We start from the raw sequence: 16,844 nt of genomic DNA, 5'->3' as shown, positions 1-16,844 counted from the left end.
GAGTAGTTTATAATTTCTAAGTATTTAAAATTTAGATGAGCAGAGTGGAGAGGTGCAGTGTTACCTTTCGTATTCCTCTTATTATAGAACACTATTTTATCTATATAATAAAACAATATAATTAAACATTAATAAATGCAAAATATTAATTATATTTATAATTAAAATCAAATAAGCAAACCGGAAATTGCATAGAAATACTTCCACCAGTCACTATAGTCATTTTAAAAAATAAGTTCAATAGAATCAGAATTTCGAGTATGTAACTATGCGGAGTATTTTAAATTCAAAAGGAATAATAATTTATTATATTTAAAAAATATTTCTAGGCAAACTTCAAGTAATTTAAGTATAGTGAATATATCTTCCTTTCCTTATAGAATTATTTCAAAGATAACTTAGAAAAATATTTTTTTTGTAACTGAAAAATTTAAAAAAGCAATTAACACACGTCATCGTAGAACCAAAGCAACCATTATCTATAACCAGTATCTAAAATATGTACGCTAGTATTCCACGCTGCCCACCAACAGGATACAAAATGATCACGACTTCCGAGAAGAAATCGAAATCGATTTGAATGTTAGAAAGAAGGATTACTGTGTGGGATTGAATACGCTGAGTAATGAACATTTTTAAAATCAAATACTGACTAACAAATTACTACTAGGCACTCAAAATGATCAGTTAAACCCATCAACGGAATCATCGATGTAATATAGTAATAAACGGTACATTGGTACAAGCCTATCAGTGCTACGGATAGAACATACTGGACCAGAGATCTGGAATCTGGTTTATTAATGTGGTGTCTATCATGAGTTTTTACAATGCGTTCTAAAATAAAAAACAAAACCAATACCGCTTATATTAAAATATTTTTAAAAATACACATGCACATACATGATATTATTATGGAAAACATATAAACTGTAATAATTTATAACATAATAAAAACATTAAAAAAGCAAAGACAGTATAGTCTTGTTTTCAATAATAACATACATAATTATACTAATAAACAAAAGTACCTTAATCATAAAATCGTTTATCTTTACTTATTATAATACTTTCTCCAGATTTTAATTTATCAAAACTCATGTATTTTTTACTCACTAAAAATACGATAACGATCCACGTACATTAATTAAAAAAAAAAAAATTCAATTAACCTATTGGCATGTACAGCAAAGCAATAAAACGCATATAATATACATAATTTATTTAAACTAAACTAATATAATATATTTTAGCACATATATTATAACTGTATAATGTAGTCGACTAGGATTAGTTGGTGTACCAACTGCATTCGCATTTTTGGACACATTTCAAAGTAGTTTAATCACTTATAAATAAATTAATAATTCACATTAACGTATGATTTACAACTTATCCTTTCAGATCTATTTCAAACATTCGTATATTCTTTTATTATACTAAATTAAACAGTGCTTAAACTGTAAAAAAATATAACAAAATAAAATTCTTCTAGTTTTATAAAACAAGTATCAAGACAACAACAAGAACTGGATGATAAACTTTAATCTATTCTAACAAATTTTTTATTTTTTATAAAAAAAAAAGAATATGTATGTAACAGATTAGTACGTGTGAGGGATAAGTTTTTATTTCAATGTATTAAACCACAATCTAGACACTGTCAGTACACACGTTGCTCTGATTATTGCTTACGTCAAGTATGTTAAAAATATAAATATATAACTCTATTAATGAACCCAGCTTGCCTTTTTTTCTGCTTATATTTTGCCCGAATCATTTGTCAAATAAAAAATAACTAAAATAATATCAACAAGAAATTAAAGCTATTTTTTGAAAATTCGATACTAAGAGTTAAACTAGTCCTGCCTATTGGAATTGTAAAACAAACTATTACTCTTTGATTTCTATAATAATAAGTTCCTACATATGATATGTTTACTATATTCTTTTACTATGAAATCATATAAGTCTAGATGAATATAGCATAACTATATAATTATATACATTATACACATGTGGTGTGGTTTTATTTAAATTACCTAATATTAATTTTGTATCAACAAACAACATACAATTTACACTTTCTGCTAAAATGCACTTACTCCATTACAAATAATATTACATGATACTTAACGAAATCAAATCAATTCTTTTTCTTTCAAGCTTCGACTTAAGTAAGTCCATACCTTATATTTATTATCAACTTATTCTAAATATCAGAACACCTGATACCTATTATAATATAGTTACTATAATAACAATTAACCGACGACCTATATAAATTAAACAAATCAATAACTTTTTTTTTATTATTTTAAAAGAAATTAACAATCTGTACCTTAAGACACAATAAGTAAATGTGATACTAAAATAAATGTACACAAAGTATTAAAAAAAATAACATTACGTAAGTTTACAGTAATTTATATAAATCTAATACCTAAAAAAATAAAGTTTCCCAATAGAAACACCTTCTTTTGATAATATATTATTTTTTTTATCTAGAAATCAAGCTAGTCACGACATCAAATTAATAATAATTTTTTTTTTTTTTAAACTGATGAAGTCACTTTGCTGTATAATAAGTTTTGAGTGTACCTCGTCAATGCGTGTAGATCACTGTAATACATGTGTTAAATATGAATTCAATGATTACATACAAAGAATGATTTTGAGCTGCAAAGACCATGTTTCAGACTCTATATTTCTAAGAATACTTTATCATTTATTAATGTTTCTATAAGTAATTGATTTTTCAGATAAAAAATGCTAAAATCAAAATATTTTTTTCTAAAAACATCACATGTTATATTATATTTTACAATTACTATTAACTTAAAAATCAATACCGACGGCGTATAGTTGTGTGAATAAGTTCATAATATAAATTGATTAAAAATAGTTAAAATATTTTGAACACTTCAATACTTATACAAAATTATAATGTAAGTAATAATTAATAGTAGAATATTTCAAGATTTTACGACTAGTATCTTTTGAATACCTAAAAAAAATTGTCTAAAAAATGCTAATAAAAATTTTAAATTTTAAAAGACAATATACAAAACCTATACATTTAGCGCTCCAATTAAAATCTATAGTTAAATAACATTTTTTTAATACTTTAAAAAAATTCTTTATTAGGCCATTTATTACAGGACTCATTTATTAATAAATAATGTTATAAAAATACAAGAGTAAATAGGACTCTCAATAGAAAAGTACTTCATCATAAAATATTATATATTAGTTATAATAATAATAATATTGAATAATATTATCATTATGCAACCTTTTAGAATCCTAACATCCATCAAATACGTTAGTTCAAACATACTGTTAATGTACTAACATTTGCTTGCTTTAACCAACCTAACTAATAAGTATAAGGCTTTTATGATCACTTTAATATCAATATGATACAAACTTTAGTCGAGACAAATATTGATAAACTTAAAGTTATTTTTATATAGGTATTTAACCGGTTATACTCATTATTTATACACTAAAATCTTATGTAACGGAAACTAAGCAAATTACTAAAATATTTAAATATTCTAATCTCCGACTGTAACTGCAGTTTGCATAATCAGTTGTATTATATGCGTAAATATTATAAACATAATATATTGTATAATTAATTATAAACAACAACAAAAGTGCTGCTTAGTATTTTATTTTAAAATTTAAACTAATAACCATTTATACAGGCATTTTTATAAATTATAAAAATACAATAATTATACATTATGTAATAATTAATAAATGGTATGAGTATTAATTTTAACTGTTAACTGCACATTCCTTTGGCCCCAACTCTAGCATATAATGCTGCAAATTTAGAACTGTAATTATATCTATATTATTGTAGTATAATTATAATACATAAAAAGTGTTTGTCGCAAATTAACTCGATTTACAACTATACTTAAGGCACTACTGAGTTATGCAAGTATGCGTATATAATATTTATAAGTTTATAACTAAAATAACAAAGCTAATATTTTAGTCATAGAAAAAATAAATAAAAAACAAACAAGTACATATATTTTTATTATATTCTATACAAAAACAAACATTTTATTACTAACTTTTACGAAATGATAAAACTATGAGAAGATTTTTCACAAAGTATAGTAATTGTATACTATTAAGTATAATAAATTATTATTAAAAAATGTTGACTTTAACTTTAAAATAGGTAGATAAAAATATTTTTTATCTATTTTATGAATTATTAAACAAAATATTTTCAATTCAACGTTGAAAATGTTACTCAACTGAACAAAAACTCTGTAAACAATTGCACTTTCCTAGTGATATTCAATTAGTCAATTAAGTTCTTAATCGATATATTTATAAAATGGACAAAAATTAATAAGTCAGTTTTTTCAAAAAATAACTACATAATACAAATTAAAACTCTAAATGAAAAGTTAGTTTGAGAAGTAAAATGAGAGAAGGGATAGAGTACATTAAAATTTTTTTTAATTAGTTCAATAATAAGTCTTTTATAAGTAGTAAAAGAAAATACACGAATCAAATTCAAGGCAATACGTTCGAAATATTCCGTTTTATCTTAATCGTTGAAAACAACATAGCTGTATGTATTATGATATAAATGTGGTTCGATATATTTTGAATTAATTTTAAATTTAAATTTAATACAAATATTTGAAACTAGATTCTAATTAAATTTTTCGAGTAGTTATATTAGGTCAATATTATGGCAATAGTTTTTTTTAATGATTTTTAAAATTTCAATCAGTATCTATATCTCGAATATTAATAAATAAAGAACAAATGAAATGTTTATACTAATTCCAGTTATCACTGTTTATTTGCTTCATTAGGTTATTTTAAAATTACAAGTTTAACAAATTTGTTGAATTCCAATGGGTGAATTTCAAATTTATATTAATCAAATTATTCTAATACAAACCCCTATTTTGAAATAAATGTATATTCACAGTATTTCTCGTATTTTACAACAGCAATTATATCATCAAATCAATTATAATGATATATTGAATAAATGTGTAATATTATTACTAATTATAATAATTAATAATTATACTATACCTAGATAATTTTAGTTTAATTTATCAATTTATGACAATAGTAGTATAAATTATACGAATCATATTAATTTCCGGTTGTTTTAATCGAATAACTATCTAAAACTAGTACTAATCATGTGCAATATCGTTTGATATCTGAAACTAATAATTATTTTAGTTAAATTGTAATGTTTATTCGATAAATAACATGGACTGACTGGATTACCTTTTAACTTACATAATCAAATTGTATCAGTAGTAAACAGTAACTAAAACTAATATATTGTAGTATTTACTTTACGTACTCTTTAGTAGTCTAGTATACTCTATAGATTAAATTAATAATGCACTTCTTGCCATTACGTTTATTATTATTATTATTTTCTATATGAGATGAAATTTAAATAATATCTTGACTATTTTTAAGCTATTTATATTACAAACCTATACACATAATTAAACGGTACGTCGGTATGGACTAATATGCGTAAAAAAAATAATATGCATAATATAACATTGTAATATAATATAGGCAATGTTTTTGACCAAAAATTATTTTAACCTACCAATATTAATGGGAAAATAAATTATTAATAATATTAAAATATTACATAACATTTTGCGTACTATGATTTATAGAATTCAAATTAAACACAATATTTATTACAGCAAATTACTATTCAATAACGAGGTATACTCAAAATAGTCAAAGGCAAGCCCGTGTGAAGGGGGACCAGGGGGGGATAGCCCCGGGCCCACAACGGATATCAAACAATAGTGGGCCATTTAAATGTAAGTTATACAATGACCCAAAAAATGTCAGGCAATTTATTGAAAGCCTAGATTTCCCATATTCCTCATAATATACGTATACTAAACTGTAAACAAGAAAACCATTGGAAATTTATCCGTATTAATCAATAGTTATTATGAATAAGCATTAATACATTATAGTGAATAAATTAATCAGTAAATCATTGGTATACATTAATTTCTTTATCCGTTATCTTATTTATACTTTTTTATTATTTATAAATGATATACATAATCAGTATTTTATTCAATGTTTGTAATTTATAAGACAAAAATAAATTTTCATTTATGTAAAAATATAGTATTAAAAAGACTTTCAGTTTTATACACAAATATATACAATTATTTTTTTTTTACTCAACAAATCACAAATAGTGTCTTACGAGTTACGTTTAAATAATCACTCGATGGCCGATTAGGTGTACTACACGGTTTACTGAAGATTAGGCTACTATATGTACACTAAATCAAAATTAATTGGATCCGTTTAAATACCTAATAATATATATAATATTATGTTATAAGTCCGTCATTTAATAAGATATTTTTAACTTTCACAAATTTCTTTTTTTGAGTCACATATATGTAAATGAGAAAATTATAAAAATGTTTTTATTATTTAAGTGGTTTAATATTTTGATAGGCACTTTTATATTTTATAATATTAAATATAGATACAAATATACAATCCATTCATTAGAACCAATTTAAGGAAATTTATATAATACATTACACATCATGATATGTCAACTGATATATATCTAACCGAATTGTAAGCAATTTATTCGTAATATTAATTATTATAAATAGTTTTAGGCCTTATCTAAATAAATAGAAAACATTTGATTCATAAATTATTTTAAGTAAATATTTAACTTGTCTAGATAAATTTGTTTTTAGGTAAAACAATTTATTGTAAAATTACAAATACAATTGTTGACAGTTAAAAAATATTCACGGTCAACTTTGATTAGAAGGCAATTATTAATATTATTATCTGTTTTTATTAAACTTATAAACACATTTGATTGATCAACATATTAATAAAACATACAAATAAGATTTAAATTAAGTAAAATTTAAAATTATTTATTTAACATTTCACATTGATTACACCACTATGTTCAAATACATAAGGCACTATATTAATTGATTTACAATAAAATTATAGAAAAATTCAAATTACTTTAAGTTTAAACTTTCAAAATGATTTAAATATAACAGCATTTCCTTAAAAAAAATTAAATAACAATTAGCGTTGGGTAATTAAATGTATAATATAATGGTAAAATTAAATTGATATCATACGCATTATATCAATTGGGCATCCGATTTCAAATTCACTTTATTTTAAAGATATTTAAATATCTATAAAAATCAACAAAAGGTAGGTACTTAGGTACTTTTTCAAACCTTTTTTTGTATTGGTTTCATGAAAAAATAAATACTGATATTAGCAATAAAATAACCTACCTATTAAATGTAGTAATTCAAATATAAATAGTTTTACTGCGTACAGCATACTAGCTTGTATTACAACAATGATAAAAATAATAATACGTATAATTATTTTAAATTACAGTATGATTATAAGAAGTGGGCAGTCACTGGTTAATCCACGAGATATTGATACTGCAGGTGTATTATTATTTTTAATAGGACCGCCAAAATTATAACATTTAAAAATAACTCTGAAGAGTTCTGACTATAGTTTGCCCAAAATTAATATTAATATTTTATTAAAAAAATGCTGAATCGCTTATCATTGTATATATTATTTTTTTACATAAGCCAATGAGAAATTTAAAAGATTACCTCTAAAAAATAACCTATGATTTAAGGATATATATAATATTAACTAAAAATATTTGTTCACATAAAACGCTATTTTATGTTCTTTGGTGGTAAAAATCATTAACGCTATTGATTTAATAGACTATCGAATTACATTGCGAAAAGAAAACTTACTTTCTACATTATTTTCTTTATTGAAACTCTATCTATGAACTATCACAATAATGTGATACATAAAATAAAAGTATCAAATGTTACAAAAAAAGTCATAGGACATATGAGCCAAGCGTATGTAAAAGAAAATATGATATGAGACGCATAAAATGCAGTATTAGACTCCAATATAAATTACAATTATTCAATAGCTAAACATAGATAAATGAGATTATTACTTTTAATAATTTTCGTAATGGAAATATACTTTATTTAAAAATAAAAAGAATCATTGCAATTTATAATAAATTTGTATTCAACAAATTTAATTAACAGCATTTTTCTATGATACATTTTCATTAATGAAGTTGCCACACGAATAAAAAAAAAAAAAGAAATTATGAAATAAGAAAAAATTAATAGAAATATTTAAAAATAAATATTATATTATTTCTATGTTGTGAACAATTTAAGTTGTATCTATATAATATATATTATAAATTAATAAAAGGTGACGAATAAATAATATATATTTTTATTTTATCATATCATAGAAGTAAAATTATAAAAGAATTTAATTAGTTTAAACTAGAAATATAATAAAAATAAGAACATTTAAAAACATTTAAATTTTAAAACAATATTTAAACTTACATTATTCTGTATGAACAATTTTTATTGTTTATAATTATTTTAAATTATATTTAACTATACGCAACTATTATGCAATATTTCGTTGCAATGAAAATAAAAGAGCACTCATAAATAAAATAATTATAATTTAGCACTAAAGTAAATTAAATATAAAATTTTAAATAAAACTAAGGATAACACCAATGGAACACAAAACCCACTATTCACAATAAAATTATGAAAACAAATAAATTATTAACTATATTGTAATAAAGTAAATTTTTTTAAATAATTAACTACAGAAGTTGCCGATTAATGAATTCACTTTGATACCAGAACATTTGAATTCATTAGTCAAAAGAGTCAATAATGTGAACGGTCCAAAAATAAAAAGATATACATATACATTATATTGTATTTAAAAAAATGTTATTTTATAATTTACTAATAAATATTCATTATTATAATTAATAAATGTATATTATTTCAAATGTATGTTATCATTCATAAAGAATAAAAACATAAAATTGATAACCATATAAATAGAAAAATATTTATTTTTTCAAAAATGCTCTCATAATGACATAAATTTATGAAAAATAAATATTTTTAAAATCTTAAATACTTTTAGATGTGATTAGTTGAGGAAATAGTATAAATAGACGATAGAAAATTAACTAAAATAAATATGAAATTAAACCCCTAAATATACACATTTACTTCCTTAACCAGTTTAGGAAATACAATTGACAAATTTTTTCTTGTGTTTATATCGTATAAATCGAGATCTGTCTATTATAGTCCAATAATAGACAGATGAATCCAATAAGCTGCAATCATTGTATATTATAAACTATGTTTATAAAATAACGATGTTCAATGATTGCCTAAAGTAATTATATAAATTAGCTGTTTACTCACAACACCTTAATGTATACGTTAATATTACATGTAAATGGACCGTGTGACGTTTAATGAATCCTGCTAATTAATACTATGTTATTAATGACACAATTGTTCTAACAAATATTTTTTGATACTAAAAATTATTATGTTAAAAATTAACGCTCAGGGTACTATATACGTACATGTAGTAACATAGAACTATTTTTTTTAATTAACACTTCAAAGCTTGATGCTTATTAAAACTGTTATAAATAAACAAAGCAAAAACGAGTTAAAACAATTTCGTTAAAAAGGAAAATCTAAATTAGACATTGAAATAACAAATGTATATATATACAGGATCCATTAATACAATAATTTCCTATGAAACATACACATACAATATTACTATGTTAAAGAATATATAACTTGTAACTATTTTATGAATAATAAAATGTTTAAGCAATTAAAAACAAAAACTTTTTCTATATTCAATGAATTTGACATCAGTCGTGACTTACATTAATTTTATTTTTAGACAATACATTTCTGTCCATAAAATATATACTAATTCTGAAATTGTAAATATATAAATATACAAGGTGATTCACCAAGCATTCCTACTAAACTATTTCATCTTTTATAATGCAGTTATTCAAAATCTAATAATATTCAACATTTTACAAATACTTAAATATAATAATTTCAAATTCTCAAGATGTTATATGTATTACTTAAAGGAGTGTGAAAATACAAACTTCAAAGAAGTAGTTTTGAGTTATTTAAATTTATATATATATACGAAGGATAATAGGTTCATAACAATGGGTTTGAAAGAAATGGGAACTATATTAATTTGTAAATGTTAGTAATTAATAATAATTTATCAACATTTATAATTTGTAAAAATTATCAGAGTATAATATTAAATGCATTATTGCACATATTTTATATGTTTGTAAAACCATCGAAGAATTATTACTCTTAATATAAATATTTTATAAAGTAAAAAACTACTCGTTTCAATTTTTAATTTGGTGCATCAATATTTTCAAAAAAATTATCCACTAAAAAATGTACAGTAAAAATTGGGTTCTCATTAAAAAAAACAGAATTTTGCATCGAGTAGTAAAAAAAAATTCAAGAGTTTGAAAGTATAGTTTTTGAATGTATGTATTTAAAAATTCTAAAATCAAAATTTGAATAAATTCGTTATTAAAGAAAAAAATGAAGATGATTATGATTGAAGAATCACTCGGTATATAAATGAGTGAAATTTATCTAATAAAATAGTATAAACCGTTAAGAATGTATTATGGTACGAGCACAATGTTGATTTATGACTAGATAATTTCGGGGATTAAAAATTCTTTACGCTTTAAATACACGTGTAAGAAATTCGTTTTGAATCGTTCAGCCTGTATTAGAATATGTGGAGGGAAAGAGGCGGTGTACACAAATTGAAAGTTTGAAATCAAACGCGTATTGGATCACATGGAAATAATATATCAACCACCGATGAATATGGTCAAGGAGAAATGAGTCTGGTTGGATCTTCAACGAAGGGCCCCCTCTACTAAGGTCACTCGGTGAAAATCTTTTTTTTCAAAAACGTTTCTAATGTAAGTAAAAAATAACAAGAGGCCTAACTTAGACATAACGCGCTACCTGCCTGCATCTAGATTTTTGCAAACTGTACGTATACGGTGGGTGGTGGTGCAGGATGGTAGGAGGGCCGGGAGCAGTATGACCCAGATAAACTTTATTTCCAGATGATATGCGAGGAGCAGACGGAAACGCTACGCGTCGCGAGTACGTAAAACCAGTTAAGCCTGTTTTCGAAATTAAAAATCCGCGGGCAAAATCCAAATAGCATTCGTAGGGTACGACACGCAAACAGTCATTCTGCACGTGAACGTAATCGTGTGCGGTGGTTAATACTTTGTTCAAGTCGACAAAATATACATCGTTAGAACACATACTATAATATAGCTAATTAGTAAACAATATAAATATATTACAAAAAACAAAGGTGCGTTAGTGATAATAAATAGCAACAATGATTATGCGTATAGTGATAACGATCACAGCAGTGTGTCTCGCGATTTCGAGTTTAGCTACAGCGACAGCGGAAGCGGAAGCTAGCCAACAACAGTCAGCGGAGGTATCGGAAACAAACGTACAAAATGTTGTCCCGGACGAAGCAGGGATTAACGTGACTGCCATTGCCGCCAGACTCATCAACGACTACGTGACGCCCACAGTATGCTCGTACTCGCCAGAATTTTGTGCCAAGCACCAACTACGTAAGTCTGAACTTTCCTTAGTTTATTATTTTATTTTACATGATAAACAACAAAAACAAAGCTTTCAAAGATCATCCAAAATCAAATTTATCAGATTATAATGCTCTCAAGCTTCTATAACGCATTATCCATTACTGTTGTTAGCCAAAAAAGTTATTTGCAAAATATATAATTACAATAAGCTCATATTGTAATATTCATATTTCTTATTAACTTAAAAAAATAGAAATTTTCATTTTTTTGTTTCCTTTTGACATTGAGTAATCAAATCAACTATAATAATTTATAAGGTTATGAGTTATAACTTATGATTAAACGAACGACATTTTTGCTTATAAAATTATACACCGAACAAAAATTATTTATATAGTAGATTTAATAAAGTATATTGCATTTAAATATCTAATACCGTCAACATTTGAACTTGAACCATTCATAATAAATGTACCAACATTACTAAAAATATATAATAATCTTGTAATAAATTACCAAGCTTTAGGTGTTAAATTTTTTTTTTTTCATTTTTAACTACAAAATAATTTTTGAATTATTATAGTTTTAACAAATTACAATTTGAAATCTAACGCTTATACAACAGATGTGAAAACTTATGTCAGAAGAACTTATGACAAACCTTGTATTACATCTTCAGGCTTTTTTATTCAATATTTCGAATGTTAATAACTATAGCACAAAAAAGGCAAATTTTAAATTGTAAATTTCTTATCTTCAGTTGTAATAATAATATTTAAAATAAATTTATAAAGACATAATAATTTAAGATACACTTAATAGATGAGAAACAAAAAAATGTATTCAAAACAAACGTTTAGACAATTTGTATTATGTTTATGTTATTTTTTAACGAGCTACAGATATAAATGCATACATTAACTCCAAAAATATAAATAATATTAAACTTTAAAAAAATGCAATTAAAGGTTATATGGTTATATTTTCTTGATTCGTAATAAATAATATGAAATAATTCCAAACTCGCACTCATTCTGATCAAATTAAATCGATTTATTTTAATATTCCATACTTCGATATATATATCATTAATGTTTGGTATTTAAATGTACAAACCTGTATTCGACAGTTACTATATGGTAATTTATCTTTTGGCCAGATTCAACTTGTATACCTAATGTACAAATATGGTAATTTATGTTTTAGCCAGATTATACTTGTTTTTCTAGTCTCCAAAATAGCGATATCTTAAAATAACGGGTCTCAAAAATTTTTGAAAAACATTGAATATTCGTAATAAACAGTAATTTCAATTTAAAACACTTAAAATATACTCGATAAAAAAATGTAATATTTTTATTTTACTAGTTACAATACATACAATAATAATTTTATTTCTAAGTAAGTGTGGCCGTATGAAAGCAATTAATTACGTACATTTTTTTTATTGTTAAAATGAAAATATACAATTTAAAAATACTTTTAGGTTTAATAAGCGATGAATACAATGAATAGAGAAATTACCCAGTGATAACACACATCACGTAATATGTTAATTGTTGAGAGATGCTAAAAGAGAAGGTCCCTACTCCATCTTGTTTTTATTTTAGTCTTTATCGAGGGTTATGGGGTAATTGTGTTCATTGACAGTTTAGTGATTAGGGGATTAGTGATGAGTGATTGGAATTTACAATAAAATTTAAAGTGATCTACATTTTGGAAATTTGATTCAAAGTTTGAATTTTAAGATCTTTGTGATGTTATTGTTTGTTATATAGCAAGGTACAGAGGGAAGTAGGCGGAGATAGATGGATTAGAAGGCTTGTATATTTAAAGACTTATACTTCGCCTCGTAAAATAATAATTTGTTATTAATGTTTGTTTTAGATCACAAAAAGGGCCTTATTAATAAACTTTGTCTAATATAAGACAAAGGTATTTTACTTCTGAGCAGAATGGAATTAGAATATTATTCATTGTAGCTTGAGAATATGTTTCTTTTCTTGAGATAAAACATACATTTTTTAAAAATCTTAGTTTATAAATTATAGTAAAAATAAAATTTTAAAACTATAAAATGATAAAAAGCAATTTTAAAATTTAAAACGAAGTTACAATAACCATCATTCTTTTAGAATATAAACATGATACATTAATTATACCTAATATTTTAAAAGCCAAAATTAAAAATAACAAATGTTTATTTCCAACAAAATGTATTATGTAAACAAGGCAAGAATAGTTTATAATAGCTTTGTTATTTATTAAATTTATACTGAAGTCAATAATAATACGAGTATATTGGCAAATTATTCTCTAATTAGAGGCGCTCTTGAAAAAAATTACTATACTATTAATCACTATTTAATTATACATATCAATATATCAATGCATATTTACCAAAAGCTCTAGCACCCTCAATCAATCCAACATAATTTTAATTTCCTAAAATTACTACATGTAACATTGTATTTATATAGGAATATTTATAACCTCGTTACTATCAATACAATTATAATAATTCTCCAACTGATAAAAATCGTAGAAAATATAAAAATGGATAGTGTTGATATACTAATCGAATAGTACCTACACCGGTACGTAAAGTTTTAAAAAAAAATTAAAGAGTCACATAATTAAAACAACATTATTTTTAAGACTATTTGTGGTATAGAAGTTATCTGTATCTTAATGAAATTATTTAATTTATAGAAGATTTTAAAAGAATTCAAAAATATGTATTAATAATAATAATTATAGATAAAGTGGTTTACATATATTAACATATTATATATTCATAGTTATAATTGTTACTGCAATTTAAAGTAATTTAATTTATAGCATCATATAATATAACAATATGTATACTGTATACATTATTAACACAGATATGGCATAAATGTTTTTGAACATTTGTGTATACAATAGAAAATTTTAAAGTGGTGTTCCACTTCTCAGCTTTAATTACTGTAATTATTACATTCATTTATATATTTTAACAAAGATATTTTGATACTTTAGATACTTTAAAGACAATATCACTTAGTTACTTAGAATATGTAATTAAAAAGGAAATAATTATACATAACAGACAATATTTATTTGGATACTTTAATTACAGATTATAACAAATTACACCTTGACTAGAATAAAGTTTTGATAATACAATTATTAACAAAATGTATTTATTATTTATGTCATCTACAAATATTTTCATATATTGCTGTTTTAAAAATATAGTTACCATGTATGATATTTTCAAATTAACTGATCTAAATTAATACGTATTTTAAAAATGGCCCAAGCACACACGTCTTACAAACCTACAATTTAATACATTTGCGTACAGCAAAACCAATTCTCTGTTGATAGTTAAAATATTGAAGTACAACTAACTTTAGTATCAAACTTAAAGATAAGAATATCATCAAAAACATCTTGTAGAGTTTTATAATTATAAGTAATAAATAATAATACACAATATTAACACATTCAAATTTTTAGTTTTAACCTTAAAAACAATATAAAAATATCTACCGACAAAGTATACTTGAGTATTGTTCCTTAAGAATATCAAAAACACCTCGTCATCACATACTATCAATAGCCATCCCCATTATAGCTTAACAGCCGAGATGGAATTAATCAAGTATAATAATATATTATTTACGATTACAGAGAGCAGAGGAATCCAAAGCTATTTGGCTACCGCTGGTACATTATTGGCAGGAGTGTTGGGTGTCATAATGACTAAAATTACAGTTCTAATTGCGTTATCGCTACTTTCCACAGTCATAGGAAAATTGCTGTTAGTCTACGCTTTATTCAAGTCCGGCCCACACCACCACTACCCCAACTACAAGTCAGCCCACCACCACGCACAACCGTTCGTCAAGTACACCAAGGACAAGTACTACATCAAGAACACGCCATCAGTTCACAGTCACGATGAGGTCGTGGACTTACCCTCTGGGCATTCCTCCCCTTATCATGCTTATTCACCGTCCATTTTGGATTCTTCTGTCCATGATCATAAATTAAAAGGGGTTTCTTACTACTAATGCATCACCACTATGATCAAACACCGGTCAAATTTATAGCCATTAAATCGAGCTCATTGGCACCATTTAATTTATAACTTCACAATACCGTTTTTCCTATATATATATATACATATATTTGTGATAATGCACCGGTTTTCATCCCTTAAAGCGTTCAAAGAACGATGAGAACGAGAACGGAGTCACAAATGTTGAAACCCTTGATATTCTGAATAATTAGCTTACTTGTCATCAATCATCAGATTTAAGACTAGTAAAGCTTACCTATGCGTCGATGAAACGCCCGCGATCTTTACACGTATTTATTTTTGTTTGTTTTAACAAATTTTAAATGCTGTATATATTATTATAATATAAATTGTCGTCAAAACAATGATATTGTTCTTTGTTTTAAAGACTTATTGATAAATTATTGGCCAATATTATTATTATTATTATTATTATTTATTGTTAAACTTGTATTTATTTAATTATATGATTTCTATTGATTTGTAAAAATTACATTTATCTGAATAAAAATATTGTATTCATGTTTTTTTACAAAACTAGTCTTAATATACAATCATATTACCTATTTAATATTTTTATTATTAACCATAAACATAATAATATACCTGTTATATTATAATTATATTGATGAAACATTATATGATTATAATCAATTCATAAATTATAACTTGAGTCCTTGTTTTATGTGTGTATTTTTTATTATAAGTTATAATTAAATATTAATATAATGTTACTGGCAAAGTATACAATTTATCAGGGCTAGATTAAGCACTAATTATTATTTATAGATTTGTATTAGTGTGTTTCATAGAGTAATATTACTCTATGGTGTGTTTGTTCGTTTCTTCTTACCGGCTTTCTTACAATAGGACAGTACACATTTTAAATGTGGCATAACATGTATTATATGATTGTAATGTTTATCATATAATCCCATAATCGATAAGACCTTATCGTTTATATATAGTGTATTACAATTTCGTACCAACTTATAATTCAAAAATAGAAAAGTTAATGCAAATTTAAATAACTTGGTAAAAAAGGTTTAATATTTCATTTTTTACAAAGTTAAAAAATGATTAATTAATTTTGCATATAATTAAACTAAAAAAATTTTTTTTTAAGGAACAAAACGATTATAAGCTTTTAAAAAA

The 16,844-nt window shown here is 24.1% G+C and overlaps 2 protein-coding genes across 2 annotated transcripts in view; one reads left to right on the top strand and one right to left on the bottom strand.

Annotated features, from left to right (window-relative positions):
• Positions 1-16,844, bottom strand: part of LOC113560919 (PR domain zinc finger protein 10-like) — a 51,729-nt gene that overhangs the window by 28,620 nt on the left and 6,265 nt on the right. The window lies entirely within an intron of this gene.
• On the top strand, positions 11,223-16,220 carry LOC113560922. Its single transcript, XM_026967049.1, has 2 exons — positions 11,223-11,647; positions 15,299-16,220. Exons 1-2 carry the CDS (start codon positions 11,401-11,403, stop codon positions 15,679-15,681), a joined length of 630 nt encoding a protein of 209 aa, XP_026822850.1. The 5' UTR covers positions 11,223-11,400; the 3' UTR covers positions 15,682-16,220.

Source organism: Rhopalosiphum maidis, chromosome 1 (assembly GCF_003676215.2).
Source record: "Rhopalosiphum maidis isolate BTI-1 chromosome 1, ASM367621v3, whole genome shotgun sequence".
In the NCBI taxonomy this organism is placed as follows: domain Eukaryota; kingdom Metazoa; phylum Arthropoda; class Insecta; order Hemiptera; family Aphididae; genus Rhopalosiphum; species Rhopalosiphum maidis.
The sequence above is the reverse complement of the archived record's forward strand: the minus strand, read 5'-3'. Positions and strand labels throughout refer to the sequence as shown.